Source organism: Daphnia pulicaria, chromosome 2 (assembly GCF_021234035.1).
Source record: "Daphnia pulicaria isolate SC F1-1A chromosome 2, SC_F0-13Bv2, whole genome shotgun sequence".
NCBI classification, from domain to species: Eukaryota; Metazoa; Arthropoda; class Branchiopoda; order Diplostraca; family Daphniidae; genus Daphnia; species Daphnia pulicaria.
In genome coordinates this window covers 2,629,885-2,647,700 of record NC_060914.1, presented here as the reverse complement: position 1 = coordinate 2,647,700, position 17,816 = coordinate 2,629,885, and the positions used below count along the sequence as shown (strand labels likewise).

At 41.9% G+C, this 17,816-nt stretch overlaps 4 protein-coding genes across 6 annotated transcripts in view; 1 reads left to right on the top strand and 3 right to left on the bottom strand.

The window, feature by feature from the left end:
* LOC124327110 overlaps positions 1 to 17,816 on the bottom strand; it is a 271,197-nt gene that overhangs the window by 11,415 nt on the left and 241,966 nt on the right. The gene's annotated exons all lie outside the window — the stretch shown is intronic.
* On the bottom strand, positions 277 to 3,108 carry LOC124327060 (sodium/hydrogen exchanger 8-like). Its single transcript, XM_046785909.1, has 10 exons — positions 2,820 to 3,108; positions 2,557 to 2,756; positions 2,350 to 2,492; positions 2,181 to 2,282; positions 1,796 to 2,113; positions 1,496 to 1,718; positions 1,333 to 1,431; positions 1,193 to 1,266; positions 957 to 1,131; positions 277 to 894 (listed from the first exon to the last, which is right to left on the bottom strand). Exons 1-10 carry the CDS (start codon positions 3,014 to 3,016, stop codon positions 515 to 517), a joined length of 1,911 nt encoding a protein of 636 aa, XP_046641865.1. The 5' UTR covers positions 3,017 to 3,108; the 3' UTR covers positions 277 to 514.
* On the bottom strand, positions 4,309 to 10,948 carry LOC124327195 (guanine nucleotide-binding protein G(s) subunit alpha). The gene is made up of 10 exons (XM_046786153.1): positions 10,178 to 10,948; positions 9,655 to 9,931; positions 9,456 to 9,528; positions 7,401 to 7,455; positions 7,184 to 7,303; positions 6,892 to 6,989; positions 6,695 to 6,823; positions 6,314 to 6,536; positions 6,110 to 6,226; positions 4,309 to 6,012 (listed from the first exon to the last, which is right to left on the bottom strand). Exons 2-10 carry the CDS (start codon positions 9,791 to 9,793, stop codon positions 5,827 to 5,829), a joined length of 1,140 nt encoding a protein of 379 aa, XP_046642109.1. The 5' UTR covers positions 9,794 to 9,931; positions 10,178 to 10,948; the 3' UTR covers positions 4,309 to 5,826.
* On the top strand, positions 11,951 to 15,975 carry LOC124327190. Of its 2 annotated transcripts, none has more exons than XM_046786142.1 (5): positions 11,951 to 12,447; positions 12,511 to 12,656; positions 12,743 to 13,066; positions 13,281 to 13,558; positions 14,092 to 15,975. In XM_046786142.1, exons 1-5 carry the CDS (start codon positions 12,040 to 12,042, stop codon positions 14,097 to 14,099), a joined length of 1,164 nt encoding a protein of 387 aa, XP_046642098.1. In that variant the 5' UTR covers positions 11,951 to 12,039; the 3' UTR covers positions 14,100 to 15,975. The 2 variants fall into 2 exon arrangements, with proteins under 2 accessions (XP_046642098.1, XP_046642097.1); XM_046786141.1 differs by lacking the exon at positions 14,092 to 15,975 and adding an exon at positions 13,706 to 13,964.

Sequence of the window (17,816 nt, the reverse complement as noted above, 5' to 3'; positions counted from 1 at the left end):
TGTCTTTTGTGTCAGATACGTTTGTCAAGACTGTCAGGACTCAGGAGACTAAGGGTTCTTTAACCGTTTTGAATTAAATGGTTTTAAACTAATTGTCTGCTGCGCTTCTATGGTTATAGAGATTCAGCCAAATTTTTCCATTGAAATAAAATTGTTTTTTATGTTAAAATTGATATTTGGTCTCTTTCATTGTAGGCATGTGGTCTAAATCAGCTGCACGGTGAAGTAATCAGCAACATTTGCAACGTCATTCAAGAAACGCTCTCCACGTTACACTTAAATTTAAAGCTTCATTAAATAAAAATTAATTTCATCAACGATGACACTGTAAAAAATGAACGTAAAAAAACTAGTCCGCTCTCGCCATAATACTGCAGTTATTTAAAGTTTTCCTTCGTTATCAAAAACACCACAAAAAGTAGTTTATTTACAGCACACAATAAATAGCATATTTTTTTCCTTCAAATAAATATGATGGATAGAATTATAACATGTGCGAAACAATTTGACGTTTTCATTCAGTGCTATTTTCGTTCGCGTCACTGTTGTGCTGAGAGGTAGCGACATGTTGAGTCACGGACGAAGATGCAACCACAGGTGACGAACGAACAGCTTGCTGCCACTGACTGGCCAAGTTAGACATTTGCATACGACATTCGCGCACTTCATTACGCGAAAACCGGTGGGTGAAAATCGGGAACAAATACTGCAAGTCGAAGCGGATGAATCCACTTAAAGCTTGCTGCTGCTGGATCAAGGTGACGTCCATTTCCTCTTCGGTCATCTCAGACAGTACGTCTGACTCGAGAGGCTGATCCAGCTTGAGAGTTTTGCTAAGTGTGGCATTGACTGGGGCACCGCTTTTCCTTACTCTGTTGCGTGTTGGACTTTTGCCTAGTTGGGAATAAAATCCATTGACAGAAATGAGCATAAGATCAAATCAATTCGTTAAATACTTTTGAGGCATTTGAGGAGCGGCATGGTAGATCCGCCGAGCACCAATATCGTGAAGAGAACAATGATAAGCGTAGTGGTGACTATGACACGTCTCGTCTCCATTTCAAATTCAAGGTGAAGAGACAATGCGTAAGCGATGGCACCCCGCAGACCACTGAACCACATTATAAACATCTGCAAACCATAAAACTCAGTAAATGATTATATAATAAAAGTTCAGTGTTGCATCACTCACCATTTTTTTCGTTATTTTGTGTTGACGGAAGCGATTTACGAGCGCGGAAAGAGGGAAAATGTTCACTAATCGTCCTGTTGAATAATAGAATTACTTTTAAAAAACATAGTTCGTTTGTTTTTTATGACGCTCGTGTTTACCAAACAAACAAAGAACGATACTCCAAATGACTAGTGCAGGTTCGAGCCGATGAGGGAAACTGAAAATTCCGAGGCCCAAATATGCAAATACTGAGGTTTCTGTTAACAAAAAGAAAATGAATGTTTGATCAATCTTCAAATAAGGATGGAAAATGTAGCTCACCGGCAATGAAGGCGATAGTTCGCATCGTTTGCTTCATTGTGATTTGCGTAATCGGCGACAAATTGTAGTGGGTGTAATGAGACATGACAATGCCACAAAAGAGGATGGCCATGATGCCCGAAAGGTGGATACCTTCTGCCAACGCGTACGGTAGGTAAGTGAAGACCATCATCATGCTAAATTCTAAAGAAGGATTGCGTCGCAATTCGACATATTTCAACAAGTTCACCGTGGTTAAGGAAAATGACATCACACTGCCGTATAGAAGATTCATTATTAAACGGATGATTAAAAGGATATCAAAGCGCTAGCCAGGGCGAAGGCCACTCCGATGGCAGCCGAAGCGAAGAACATAAGGCAGAAGCGGCCGACACCGTGCAACACTAGCTGGCCACCGCTCATGCTATGCAACTCTGGAGAATCGACTTCAAGGATTGTCGTCGTCAGCACAATGGCCACAGCGTCATTTAGAATACTCTCTCCGAACACGAGCATATTCAACACCGGATCGACGTCCAGGGCTTGAAAGATGGCTAGTGTTGCAACAGGGTCCACTGCACTGATCAGCGAGCCAAATGCGAAGCTTTCGATAAAACTTAATTTGTAAGCAATGTCTGCCTGAAATTAAATCGAAATTTAATTGAATTTACTACTAATGATAACAATATTCGTCTATTATTATTACCAATCCTAAAAGATAAACTCCACTGCCCACTATCATAGCTGAGATAAGAGTACCAAACACAGCAAATACTGTGATGGATCCAATGTTTTGGAAAAAGTTGCCCTGCAAAAGTAATGACACAAAAATAAGTCAATCTGCATTAAAGTTTTCCAGTAAAAACAAAGTGTACCTTGTGTAAATTGTAGCCTGATTCAAAGATGATGGGTGGCAGTAGAACAAGGAAAAATATTGTTGGAGAAAAAGCTGCTTCTTTGGCCCAGTCGGCAACATTCTGATATGACATGAGCTTCAGAAACAGCCCCACCAAAGCACCTGAATAAAAAAATATACATATTGATTTCAATTCATTAAATTAAATAACACCAGTTGCATATACCAATAAAGATGACTGCAACACTTTCAGGCACATAGTGGAAGTGAAATTTGAGCATAACATGGATTAACAGGATGCAGATACCAAGCAGGACAAGGACTAGGAAGATGGATAGCGAATTGTGATGTTCTTCTTCAGCTGCACCTTTGCCGGGCAGAGCAGGATCAAGTTCATCGTGAGATGGGTGATGATGACTAAAGAACCTGGAAAATGAACACACATTTTCAATGATTGATACGGACATCCCCCAATAGAAGAAAACTAACGTGTCATTGTTGGCTACGGGAACGGCTGACACGTTTAATAAGTTTGACTTCTCATCTTTCAGTTTCTCCACTATTTGACGGGTAGTATTAGCATCTGTGCGGTGGCCTTCTCTCGTGATTTCCGCTGTCTCAATGACACAGATATTTTGTGTCAATAGCACAAGCAAGCACAGCGTGCGAATGAATCGCTGGTTCATCTTGCTGTGAATTGAATTTGAACACGTAAACGTGAAATCAACCTACTCTCTCAGTCACGATTTCATGTTTTCCTTCCAAGCAGACGACGCGAATTAAAAAATTCTGCATGAAACGCCATCTACCAGAGAAACGGTGCAAAAACTAAGCGTGAATTTTTTAGTTAAAGATGACGTCATAAATTTTATTCACAAGTACACAATATACAATAACGTCACGGGTTTTTTGAAAAAAAAAATCGACGGTAAAGATGCTTGGTGTTTTCATGTCTGTGTGTGGCGGGGGACATGGGGGGGGGGGGAGCGAGAGAAGGTGACACTGGGATCGTGAATAAAAAACAAACAAACAATTGCCGATATTCCTTTCTTTCCTCACGAAAAATGGGGCACGGGATTTTTTGGGATACACAATCAAAATGGACGTAAAAAATACTTGTTTTCTTCTTTTCTTTTTTTTGCCATCGCGGGGCTTCACGTATCTCTCTCTCTTTCATCCTAGCTACTTGAAATTGTCTGTTTGGGTTATTAGATAGAATTGCTGGAAAAAATTGACTGTACATCAAAAGTCCGAATTTCAAAAGATTGGTTTTCTACATTTCTTTTTTCAAGTTTGCCAAAATTAGCGATTCAAATGGAGATTCAACTCAAATTACAATTGGAGGTTTTTAGGGAGAAAAAATGGCCAAATTCAGTTAAACAATTAATATCAAATTAGTTTAGCTGCGTTTAAATTATTTTTAGACTTTTTTTTTCTTCCTACAAGAATTTTAGTTTGAGATTAAAAATTTGTTCTTTCTAGCTTTCTTGTGCAAGCAGATAACGACGACCGTTCGGATTGCGAAAGAGAGAGAGATTTGACACGATCCATCGCCCAATTTCAAACTTTTATGGTGGGAAAAGGATCATCAATACGACTTTTTTTTTTCTTTTTTAAACAACGTAAAATTTCAACCAACAGAAGAAAAATGAAACATTTCTTTTTCTTTCGCAACGTAAGTCTCTGCTAGAACGAAAAAATATTAAATCAAGTTTGTGTCCTCGAATGAAAAGATTAAGATTAACATATACATGTATGTTGTATATACATATATAAGTGACGAGCGGGAGGTTTTTTCTGGGAAGGGAAAGGTCAAACGTCTCCGTTTCAAAAGAAGAATTCAAGAAGAAGAAAAAAAACAAATTTTGGCAGGTGAATGGCAAATGAGGCGAACACAAACAAATTAAAAAGTTACAACCGCCTCACGTTCTTTTGCTTTTTTCTTCCCTATTCTTTTTAATGCTGTTGTTGTTTTCGGGGGGGGAGGAGGAGGTCGTCGTCGTGAGGAGATGACTTTGTCGTCGCACAGTCCGTCATGACACACACACACACACACACACACACGCGCACACAAATAATAATAATAATAATAATAATTAAGAACCGAAATTTGATTTTTCCTTTTTTTCTTTCCTTTTCCAAATGGAGCAGACGGATGAGAGAGGGGGGAGTGGAGGGGGGGCGGTAGGGTGTACGAACAAACACTGGCCTCGTTTGACACAAGATACTCACGATTTTTTTTTGCAACATTTTAGTTTTTTCTTCTTCTTTCTCTTACAATAAAAAAAAACTTTTTTTAAAGTTTTTCTTCCTTTTTTTCAAATTTGTCAAAGTAAAAATTAAAAATATTTTTGAACATTTTTTGTCGAACCCAATCGCCCCCGCGAGCCTGGGTGGGAGCCGCACAAGGGATCAATGGAGGATGGAAAAATGAAAGATGACATATTTGTTGTGGGGGGGGGGGGGGAGGGGATATTTGTCTTAACTTGCCTCTGGTGTGGTTGCTGAACACATTCAACCTAAAAATACATGTATGAAATTTTTCTCTTCTTCAAGAAATGGGGGTGATTTCCAATTTTTTTTTCTGTCTTTTCTTCCATCAACTTCCTTCGCTATGGGGTAGGACAAGATGATGATGATGGAGGACTCCATATTTGTTCAATTTTCTTTTATTTTTCTAAATCTTCTTCTTCTTCTTCACGGAATCACACGGAGCGCAAAAACACGACACCGCGCAGATATATATTTTGTTCCTTTTTCTTCTACCCGCTTTTTCTCTTCTTCCCCCTTCCCCCCTATAGTTGCCCCAAAAAATAAACAAATAAAATCCAATCCGGAATTATTTTTTTTTCTTCTTCTTCTTCGCGTCGAAGAAGAGCGAGAAAAAAAAACAGCACTGCGCGCACACAACGACACGACACACTCTCTCTTCAACACAATGTTTCCTTTTTTCCACGAATTTCTTCTTTTCTTTCTTCTTTCAATTTTTGTGTGTGTTAAGTGTTTTCACGATTTCTCTCCCTCTCTTGCGGCTGCTCCCGTTTGTGCGTCACGATCAAATCCAAATTAAGAGACGTGGAGAGCGAAATGTGTGTGACGGAAGAAGAACTTTTTGATCTTCTCATCCGCTTCTCTTTTTCTTCCTTTCTCTGCGGATAGAGTGTGTGTGTGGATGGAGTTGAGGGATATATATAATATGGTACTATATAAAACGCCAATGACTCGATGGGAAGGTAAACGGGACAGGTGGAGGAGGAGGAAAAAAAAAGATGAGGAGGGATTGACGAAGAGGAAAAAATCACACCGAAGCGGGTGGTAACGTGCGTAAGGTGTGTCTGTGCTGGGTATAAGAGGAAAGGGGGACAGGTAAACGGGACAGGCTTTTTTTTCCTTTTTTTTGTTTTTTAAATCTTTTTGTTTAATGTGCGCGAGTGGCTAATTTCCTATTTTTGTCATTTTTTCTTCTTAGCTCGTCAATAATTGTTGGGGCTGTTTCTCAGAGGAGTTCATACTGGCGGAGGTGCATCCGTTGGATGATGTCTCGGCAGTCGTTAAAGACACGCCGGATATTCTCCGTGTCAACGGCGCAGGTGAAATGAGGGTAGCAATAATGCTTGCCGTCACCAGAGGCCGTTGAAATGCGGAGGAACTCGTCTCGAATGAAATACTTGGCTCTTACCACCTTGAATAAAATAGAAAAACCAATCATCAAAATTCGTTCAAACAATGAATTAAGTTTAAAAAAAAGAAGTAGTAAAATGTATCGGGACAGTAAAGACCTCAGCGTCCTCTCCGGGTTCAGTAGCCGCATCCGGCGGAGTGACGTAACGAGAAAAGTCGGGAAAGTATTCATCCAGGCGAGATTTGCCAGCTCGAACTTTTTCTGCCAGCAGATCCTGTTTGCGGGAGAAAATGGATACAAATTGGTCATATTAATGAATGGCTGCTCATTCACGAATCTCCTCTGGCGAATCATTGCCAACCTGTTTGTTAAGAAAGAGAATGACAGATATCGTCCTGAGCCACCGGTTATTCCAAATGGATTTGAAAAGGTCAAGGGATTCGCGCAGTCGGTTTTGACTGGGATCTTCACGCAGGACCATGTTGTACGACGAGCAGGCCGTCACGAAGATAATGGCCGTGACGTCATTGAAGCACTGGATCCATTTACGCCGCTCGTCCCGCTGACCGCCCACGTCAAACATACTGTAAGGGGTCGGTTCAAGGGAGTTGCGGGGGATACGCAAAAAAGAAAAGAAAAAACCACACGCACACACACACACAGCGGTTAGTACAAGAGCTTAAACAATCAATAAAGAAAGTCTTTTTTTAGAAACAAGAGAAAAGAAAATGGGGTCCATTACTGAAAGTTGACTTTGTCGACCTGGAACCTCGTCTCGAAAATACCGGAAGTCAGAACACGACAACGTAGAATGTCCTGTTCGGTAGGTGTGTAATCGGACCGCTTGACGATGTGCACTCGATCCAGAAAACTAATTGGAAAAAAGACAAATCAGTAGGGCGATTGGAAAATCATTTAAAACAAAAATGGCTCGTGTACTATTTGGCACAATCGATCAGCTGGTACTCGTTGGAGCGCTCGTAGCAGGCCTGGACGCCTCTATCTTGCCATAGAACCTCCGTATAGTCGTAGAATTCCTGTAGGAAAAAAGAAAATCAAACAATGAGAAACGAAAATGTTGGGCATGACATTACTCGATGGGGGGGGGGGGGGGGGGAGATTATTGATCTTTGGTAGCTGGGCAAAGACCAGTCGAAATAGTAGGATAAGGGGGAAGGAGGAAAAATAAAAAAAAGGAGAGGAGGCGGCGGGTGTAGGTCAACACTCTTACAGGTGGATAATCAAAATCCGGCTGCGAGGCAACGTCCTGAATGTAATCGACTCTAAACTGATTGGCAGGATTCTCCAATGAGACGGGCGGCGTCAGCGTGCTCATCGCTCCCGTTATTGTCTGTGAAAGTGGGTGAAACAAACGGCCACAGAAACAACAATGAACAATTCAATTCACCGAGTTGCCACATTGATTTAATGTGAATAAATTTTCATACCAGGATGGCATCACGAATATTCTTTTTGATGTCTTCAATTTTCTGAATTTTCTCCCTGTGAAAAACAAAAATAAAATGCATCGTAAGTATTGATTCAAAAAGAAATGCCAATCATCACCGAGAGGACCCAAAAACAAAAATACAAAAATAGACGCATTCATATTTGAATGAAATTTCTTATTTTTTTCCCTCTCTCTCTCCCGAGACGATTCCATCCTCCCCACGTGAGTGATTCCCCTGTCGCAACCGACAATAACGTCTTCATACTCTATTCTTCTATCTCCCCCAACCCCCCTGAAAGACACGCATAGACCACCACCATGTTAAACGCACGCAGACAACACGGGGTTGTTGTCTTGGGAGACTTGATCGGATGACGACGAAGGGCCAGAAATAGAATCAAGCGCGTTTCCATGGCAACCATCACTATACTATACACACACACACACACACACTAACCCCACCTTCTTGCCGAAGAACCCCCCCCCCCCCTCCCACCCCACCCACCCGACCGTCTTATTGATATATTCCCTTCTCCTCTTCTTCTTCCTCTTCTCCTTCTTATTCTTCTTCTTCCTTTCCCTCCTCTATCCTTCGCCTGCCTTCAGCAGCTCGCAAAAAGAGAGAGGAGGAAATCGTTACGACGAGAGGAAACGAAAAAACGAAGGAGAGAAGAAGAAAAAACATAAAACATTGAATGATTGGAAACCCGGAAAAATGTTTGGGCTTGTGATTTGATGTTGACGCTGTGTCTTAAAACAACCCCCCCAACGTAGTTGACACAAGCTATAGGGTAAACGCCATTTAATGAGAATCATTAAGGTATAGTACGTCTGTTAACGGTAGCGAATTATTCGGGATCCCTTTGATTAGGTATTTTTTTTTCAAGTGGACGAGTCTCCAAATCATCCGGTCAAAGTTGGGCAGCAGCTACAGGCCGCTCTATCTATCGGTTAAAGTTAGTAGCGAGAGAGGTAAAGGTGAAAAACATCAAACACCCCACCCAAAGGGGCCCCTGTGACGACGCCTGGTGTGTCCAGATGGCCGAGGAGTGGCAACAACGATCTCACCGTCCCATACTGCACTACGACTAAATATATATATATACATCTATATACGAGACGGGCATCAAGAGAGAGACACTCTACCGTCAACCCGACTCCTCATTTTGTTTGTTTGTTTGGTGACGACGTCGGTTGGATGGGCTGTGGTGGTGGGTGACACAAAAGATCTTTGCTCATTAATGCAATGATTGAGAGAGAGACACACACGAGCGAAAAGAGTGTGTAGAAGGAAAAGAACGACGAATAGACGTGGGATAGAGAGAGAGAGAGAAGGCCAAAGCGGGGATGGAGAAAGGATCGATGCGGTCACGTGATCACAGCCCAAGAGCGAGTAGAGAAAAGAGTTCACGTTATGAGCAGAGAGAGTATAGTAGGAGTGGCCATATGAACTATAAAAAGAACCGCTTCCAGACTCTCTCTCTCTCTCTCCTATAAGGTACAAAACGCTGGTGTGTGTACTGTACACACACACACACGGAGAAGGAGAGAATCGGGAGAGAGAGAGAGAGAAAGAGAAGAAGAAGAGGAGGAGTAGGGGATGAAATGGGTGTGGGGGAGGAGATATCAGCTACCGATCGATGCGCGACACACGCACGCACGCAGACACACACCGGGGGAAGTAAGAAGACGAAAAAGAAGATGGAGAAGAAGAAGAAGAAAAAGTTCCTTTTTTTCTTCTTCTTCTTCTTTTGAGGCTTTCTCTCTACGAGGAATGGATGGCTCCTCCCACATCCCCTCCCTCAACTACTGCTGCTGCTGGGCCCTGTGTGTGTTTGTCGATTTTTCGCACCCACTTGTGTCCGCGCCACGCTGCCATTCATCTCGCCGTTTTGCTCAAAACGAAAGCCAAGCGAATGAAATCGGGAGAAAATTTCAGGCAGATATCGAGTCGCCCGTAATTATCAGACGAATTATATAAGGCCCTAAAAGATGATGATGATCCCGGTGTGGAAACAAAAACCTAGAAGAAGAAAAATGAAGCGAGGCTTACTCTTCGCTGAATCCGTCAACATGGAGAATCCTCATTTGTTTGACTATGGTGCTTTTGCCCGACTCGCCGGCTCCTGAATAATACAATCATGACGAAATCATTGGTAAAGGTCGTGAGTGCATTAGGAGCAGCGAAAAACAAGTAAAAGAAAAAGGGTTGAAATGTTCGAGGGAAAAAAACAGGAGAGAGCGAAATATACCGAGCAATAGGAGCCGATGTGTTGCCCTGTAGACTTGCTTGTCCTTTTGTATTTGCTGGTTGATCTTTTTGTTGGCCTCTTTACGCCGTTTGCTCTCCTCCGCATCCGATTTGGAGGAGCTGCGGCCGAAGCAGCCCATGACGATGGCCGTCGACCAGCTGCGGCGGCTCGGCGGATGCTGCTGATCCGTCGTTTCACCCGCCGCATAGGCGACGTAGCTCTGTTTTTCGACCGACTGCGGTTTCGGCCGGCCGCCTCCACTCTTTGACTGATGAACCTGTGGGGGAGGATAAGCAAAACACATGAATTGAGATACTTGAAAAACAAACGGTCTCAGCAGTCAAGCCAGCCAGACAGACAGATAGACAGACAGGGTCAACGGGCCAACTCAAAGGTGACTGTGAGGTCGTCCACAGAGTCACAAGTTGAGCTCGGTCTCTGAGGTCTGCTGTGCAGAATGCACCTGCCACGTTGGTGAGTGACAAATCGCTTGGGTTTCAGGGGCCAAGTCCTGGTGACATACCAAAGGATGAGAGTTGGTGAGTTCGTTGGGGCTGGGCCCAGCAGCCACTGGTTTGACACTGGCGGTGCCGGACTCTTTTGGCGATCCGGTCGACCGCCCGTTCGGCGCCTTGTTCCCTATTGTGGCTGAGACTTTAACTGGATGGATCTTTGTGGCTCCTGTTATCCGTTTTGATGGGGAGTGCCTGGGTGGCAACACACAACGATTCCTGATGGAGGCTGCTCTGCTCAACCGATCCACTGAACAAGTCCAAAGGAGATTCCAGACACAATGCCTATCGACAATAATCCATGTGCGTTTGTTCGTGAGAGCACCGAAATCGGCAGATGCGGAAAAAAGAAAAACAAGAAGATACGGGGGTTCGGCCCGACCCACTACAGTGATGCAGCCATCACTCACTCTCACTCACACACACACATCCACACACACACATACACACACGTAGATAACTTGGCGATTCCTTATGTTATCCCTCGAACGAGATAATCAGTCGGTGTGAAGACTTGAAATTCGTTTTCTCGGCTCTCTTCCACATACACCACCACACACACAAACAGCTTTAGCTCACTGTCAAAGAGCCTGTTTCTGCTGAAGCCGCCATGACTGTCTTGGATAAAACACCGAATGCTCAGTGGCTCTCTCTAGCGGAGGCCTACTATCTCATCTGCCCTGTACCTCCATCTTGTGCTCACACGCACCAATTGTGTAATCAATGCTCACGCTTATATTGTTTCACACATTTAATCATTCCCGAAAGAAAAACATCCGCCCCCCTTCGATATGGTTCGATTTTTAATGAAATTCAACGAAGGTTGCCGTTCTTTGGAACCCCGGGCGCGACTTGATTTTCTTGGCCCTACTCCAACGCCATCTAGCGGAGCGGTGGCCAATCTTCTCCACTCTGCTGGATGGCCAGCGAAACCAATGCAGGTGCTGAGCGTGAAAGATGGGGTAGACGAATGTATTGGACATTTTGACGGGCACTACAATCGCCGAGTAGAGAGACTGAGAGAGAAGAAAGAGAAAAACCCGATTCTTTCGTGTCATTTTCTCCTCCCGAAAAAAAGTCGAAAGATTTCGGCGACGCTGCCACACTGCGCCCTTTTTACAATACGGAAAAGAAAAGAAGAAAAACGGCTGAGAGGCGGTGAAAGTTGGCCTCGAAAAATGCGCAAATTCCTTTCGTAACCTTCTTCCAGCAATCTGGCTCCACTCCTTTTGGCCTTTACCGGTGCGAAATCGCGTGAAACATATATATTTGTAGTTGCCTCCATTAAACCTATGCCATGAATATGCAATCACGACTCGTTTGACGATATGTGGCCGACTTGACCAATTAAAGACAAGGATATAGGGTAAAGAAAAGCCTTTTAACTGTTTATTTATTATAATACATCCGCTTCGATTAATTAAAGAGCAAATTTAATTTTGAAAAAAAATAAAATAAAACTGAATTACCATTTTTAACCCCCGAAAAAAAAAAAGTTCATCTGCATCTTATGGAAATGAAATCTCCGCTTCCGGGAACCATTATAGCACACCTTGCTTCGAGGTCGTTTAAAAATTCGTGCCATCTCTTCCGGGCATATTTTAATCAATTATATCCACTGACGACTATAAATAAACAATGTTATTTTTGTCTTTGAATCATCCTGGCTTTGTTTCATATATGAAACGTATTGTTGAATTTAGAAATCTTATTTCAAATAAAACATTTTCTAAAAAAGAAAATCAAAAAGTTGCAAAAACCACCGCTAGATGGTGGTGGCGTACTAAAGAAAACAATAAATATTTTGAGCGCGATAACCACGTCTTGTTTACTTGTAAATGTTTCACGTTTTTCACCTTTGAATCGTTGTGAAATGGAAGAATCAAACTCGCCAGTACTATCTTGTAAAAAGTTTGGGAAGAAGACCCACGTCTTACCCGAGTCGCCCATTCTCTCGTGCGGGAGGAAGAGAAAAAAGCCACTGCCCGATGACAGTCCAGTATTTTTACGAACTACACGAACAATTAAAAGCTGCAACGAATCTCCCGTTATCGACAGTTTCTCTAGCCCTCCACCAATTCCCAAATTGAAGCCCAAAACATTGTTCCCTGAAGTCGATGATGCACCACCCTCAGTAGAGTCTCAGCTTTCGCAGGCATCTTCCAGCAAATGCAATGATCACATCATAGACGAGGAGGACAGCAGTTCGACAGGTTCTGAGGATGATCTCATCGTCCATGAAAGGACAATGTCAGATTCAGAAGATAGACTGGATGTGACGGCAAGCTAGTATTCTCAATTCACACAAAAGGCCCTATTATTCACATAAACTGTCATTTCCCAGATTCCTGATAATGCACGATCTCAAAACTCCATTAGCATCAGTCAAACTTTATCATACTACTCTGGAATATCCACACCGGAGAAGAAAGTTGTCAAGGCCAAGCCTGTTGCAACAGGGTCAGCCAGAAAGAAGAAACAATTCATACTGTAATATATACAACAGAACATCAATCAGCACACTCAATTGTGCTTATAATAATACTGGCAGTGTCATTGTATTTCTAATCTTACAGGAACGGACTGGCGAAGCAGCTGAGTAAACTGCTAGTACGCCAAGAGTCGGACTATCATTTGTGGAAATTCCAACAGAAATTGGGCAGCTCGAAAACTGATGCTGATCCTGCCACCACCACGAAAATGCTTCGGTTGAGGATCGAGAGCCTTTCACCTGGAAACATGCACAGTTTGGCTCATTGCCGCAACCTTGCAGCATCAGCGACGACGTCGAGAGGTGAAGGAAGTTTATCCAACAGGGTCAGCCTGGTGTTCACCCCGGAGCGATGGGAGAGATTCAGTAGTGTCCAATCTGGTGACATTGTGTCCATCTACGAACCTTGGTGAGTTCTTGTACGCAATCAAAAATTAGAATCGAAACAGAAATAGCCTTTTATTTAAGATATTTTATCCGAAGCCAATTCGTTGACCGATCGGAATTTCTCCTTCGATTTTTTTTGGGCGTCATTCCTTATAAAAATACATTTATCTCTCCCGTTTCGCCTTGTTCGCAAAATTCCAAACGAACCGACGAACGGACCCAACGAACAATCACAGGCAGAGCATGGAGTTGGTGGGAGGAGTGACCCTGCTATTGGATTTCAACCTGCTCCTGCTGAGCCAGAAGAAGAAGAAGGAGGTATCCAAATTAAGCAACAGCAGCGACTCTGATGGTCTCCTACTCGGTGCGACTAACGACAGCCGGACGGTGGAGGACTTGACGGACGCTGATGGACGTGCTTGTTCTTCTGCAAGTGCTGATAGTATCACCGTTGCTGAAAATAGACGCCCTTCGACGGTGACCGTTCTGCAAACATGGACCTGTCCATGCCAAGGTAAAATAATAGTTTTTCGTGTAGATTTTCTCTTGTGTGTGTGTGCTGTTTCTTATTTATTTATATACGTCCTATTAATCAACGTGCCCTTTTCGACGTGAATATTTTTCGCATAACCAATGATCCTGTCCTTGTTTTCTTTTACAGGTTGCACTTTGTGCCATTTTTAAATCATTCCATTTCATTCCCAAACGGAAATGGTGCGCCAAACTTCCCTTTTTATAAAATCCAAGCACACCCTGGAAATTTGTGATAAGTCTTTTATTATTTGTTTATTTGCTCTGGCGTCACGATATCATTCGTCAACTTTGGCTGTGCTCTCTTATCTCGATCAAAGAAAAAAAAACTGGTCGAAAAAATTCCCCATGGTCGAGAAAACGAAAGAAATAAAATCCCCTTTTACCCGTTCGTTTATTTTTCCTGTAAAATTTCTGTGAGCGCTGTGAGCTTGTCCCAATTAAAACAATCTTTGTACACGAATAAAATGTACAAATGGTGTTCATATAGCTTCTTATATACATTTAAATAAACAGGTGGATGAACTCGGGAGATTGGCGTGAACGAAGGAAAAACGGGCGAGAGGGAGAGAGAGAGAGAGACGGGACGGGACACAAGACGCGGGCAACTTTCGGGACCGGTTTCCGTTCCCACATGTTTATACACACAACAACTGGCGATGGTTGACGATGGCTCTGAATAATAATGCGCAACACTTAAGGGTCTCTCTTTCTTTTCTATAAATAGAGCTGGAAATATATAAAATAAAAGGAACTTTTTTTCATAGCAGCAGCAGATTGGATAAGAGCCGGGAGTCCATTGGCGACTTTTTTTTGGAGGGGGGATACGTGACGTGATGGAGCGGGAGAGTCGTCGACATTTCGGGACACGATAATCAATCAATTGTCGTCGTGGGGACGACTCTCTGATCGACTTTGACGAGTTCATGGCAATTTAGCGCGAGCGGGGTGATATTTATTTATACCTAATAAAAATCACGATCAGCAGTTGCGTTGGAAAACGGGAAAAAGACAAAAAGAATAATAATAAAGGAGATTTGTTTTTGTGAGCTGCTGCTGCTGCTGACCGGTCGGCCTTGTTGTTAGGGGGGTACACCTTGGTACGAGGTTCTAGCGCCCCTCGGGGAACATGTTGTTGTTTTTTCTCTTTCCTACCTGTACACTGCTTTATTGCCTTTCGACTTTGTATGTATAATAATGCCAGTGTGTTTCGTTCGCCTTTTTTTCTCTCTTCACTGTTCTTTGATGCCATTGTGTGTCTATAATCTCTTCCCGCCCTCCCCCTTCCCTCTCTCCTTTTGGGTTGTCAACTATCGCGGCCGTGAGGAACTGGAAAGCGCACGTGGCTCCTTTGGCATGGTGGTGGTGCAGCAGCAGCTGATAAAAATTTTTCAAACAAAAAACCCCTCCTTCCTTCTTCGCCATAACCCGATTTCCTATTCCACTCACGAACGAATATAATAATCTCCTCCTCCCACCCGCCGCTGAGCTCTCTCTCTCCCGGAATTGATTTCCAACAGGTGGCGTTACGAGTCCGTTTAATCTTTTTTTTCTTTTTTTAAAAATAAATAAAATTTCCGAGTTTCTCCTTCACTAAAACAACAACAACAACAACAACACATTTATTTTTTTATTTTTTATTTTCATGAACGAACGAACGATGTCAAACATCCACAATAACCCGATCCCAAAGTTGTTGTTGTTGTTGTCGTTCCAGTTTTTGAAATGTAAGGCGTAGACTATAAAAGACTCGACGTCATTTTGAGCCTAAGAAGTTCCGATCCCGTTATGTTTTTTTCGTTCGTTCGTTATATGCTGGGCAGCAGCAGCGGCAGAGACCCTCTCTCCTTTTGATGGAAAAGGTCAGATAAGGGAAATGTCGTCGTTGGGTATTTTTCTGTCTCTTGTGTGTTTGTGTACAATGACGCAGTTTTCTTTTTTCTTTTATACATAACAAGACGGCCATTAATTCCATTTTAATTGGAAATCTTTGGCAGACCAGAAGAAAGGGGCCACTCACGATGAAATTAATTCAACTTTCCGATCTTAATAAGATGTGACTTATCCAGGAAAACAAAAAACAACAAGAAAAATTGAAGAAAAAGTGTCCAGGGGAATTTTTTTTGTTTTCTACAGATTTTCGTTCAAATATTTCCAGTAGGAGAGGGATGCATTTTGACGTGCAAATAGTCACGTAGGCTCTGCTCTGCTTTCACCGGTGGTGGAATTGTTGGACTTTGCATAGTCGAATTTTTTCATTTTTTCCCCTTCGTTATTACTAATAATATAAAATTGTTATTAAGTATGAAAGTCCACCATACGAGTTGTTAAATGTCAACTGATAATGTTCCAACCACGGCAGATGTTTGATCCAAATCTTTTTTATCTCTAGAGACCTCGATTTTTGGTTTCCAAAATCTGTACGTGAATGAAGATTTCTGGGTCAGTTTTTCGAAATAAAATAATATAAGTTGTATATAGGCCTACTATACAGAGATTCACTTTTACAAGTCTGGTGGGCCAAAAGCGAGGCCGTGTTATCACGTAACATACATCCCTTTGCAGCCTTGAGTTCGTTTTCATTTGTCAACTGGCACACATGTATTTTTTTTTTAAATATATATATACAAGTTGGCCCGGCTGTGTGTCTGTATAAGAGTTAGTACACGCTATTTAACATCCGAGTTATCTCACACACATTTTTTAAGGGTTTTGTCAATATTATATACGACCACGAGTCTCTTATCGAATGAGGTCTTCTAACGACTCTCGTTGGCCTCAAATAAATTTATTTATTATTTTTTTAAATCAAATATTCGTGAGAGGCAAATATAATCATTTTTTGAGGGTCGTAAACGAAACGGAAAAAAAGGCGGTAATTTTTCAAAAATACCAAAAATCCGCGCGCTTTTATTTTTCTTGTCAAACGAGTCTTTTTTGTTTAAAAAAAAATATAATAATTCGTCTTTTATTGAATAATAATAGGTATTATTATTCGTTTGAAAACAACATCATTAATTTTTACGGCGATTCCACGCGCGATGAGATGACGAGTCCCCCTTGTTTCTTTTTATTATCTGCGTCACGTCACGGAAGAGGCCGATAAATATGACCTACTTATTTCACACTCAACCAGACATCCAAATTTTGAAAATAATAATTAATCCGGTACATAAATGAATTTGGTTTGAAGTTGATAGCTATAGTCGACATACTACTATACACAAGTCATAAAATTTCATTTTCGATTGGAAAAGACTGTAGCCCAAAAAAGTGAGAGTCTGTACGGTCTAGAGTCACTTTTTCTTCTCCCAAGAGTTAACGTGCCACTTGCGGTGAGAAAATAAGAGTGAAAATCAACGACCGCCAACCGACACACACACACACACACGCGGAAACATTGACTTTCAGCAGCGCCAAAAAACACAACTCTCTCGCATTTTCTCTCTACAGCAGTTGAGGAGATGAGACGAAAAATAAAAGGAAAAAAAACTTTCCATTTTCTTTGGTGAATAGCAGCAGTGTAGGAGCAGCAGCCGTGCGGTTTTTAATAAAATATTATTTCATTCCACCGATAGCGCACACAACAACAACCCACATGAGAAAGTGGGTGACAGGGGCGGGTGTCTTATCGGTCTCCCGTTGGGTCTCTCTCTCTCTTTCTTTCTTTCTTTCTTTCTTTCTTTTTTTTCCATCCATTCCATGTTATAGTTTTTATATAATTTCGATTTCTTTATATAATGCTATACGGTTCCTTTTGTTTAATATTTCCTGGTTTGATATTGGCCGCACCCGCGTTTTCACTCTTGAAACCAGGTGATCAAAACCGTTAGATTGTTGGTTCTTTTTTTCATGTGATATTCGATCAAATTAGGTTATTATTCCAAGCGAAATTATTATTATTATACTATTTGGTTTTTTAATTATTTCTTTTAAAAATAAAAAGGTTACATAACTCGAGAATATAAGTATATTTATACCCCGGCAGAGTCCTATACTATGGTATCAATGTTACACACAGCTATAGCTATAGAGAGTTGGGAATAACACACACACACTCATGGTGAGTCGATAATATGACGGGGAATATCGAATTCAATTGGCTTGTTGTTGACGGAACACGACAAAATATATATGCTTTCCTAGATTATACATGCACGCCGTATATAGTGGCTATACACAACACATAATGAAGATGGATTGAATATCTTGGGCGGAGAGAAAGAAAAAAAAAGATCGGG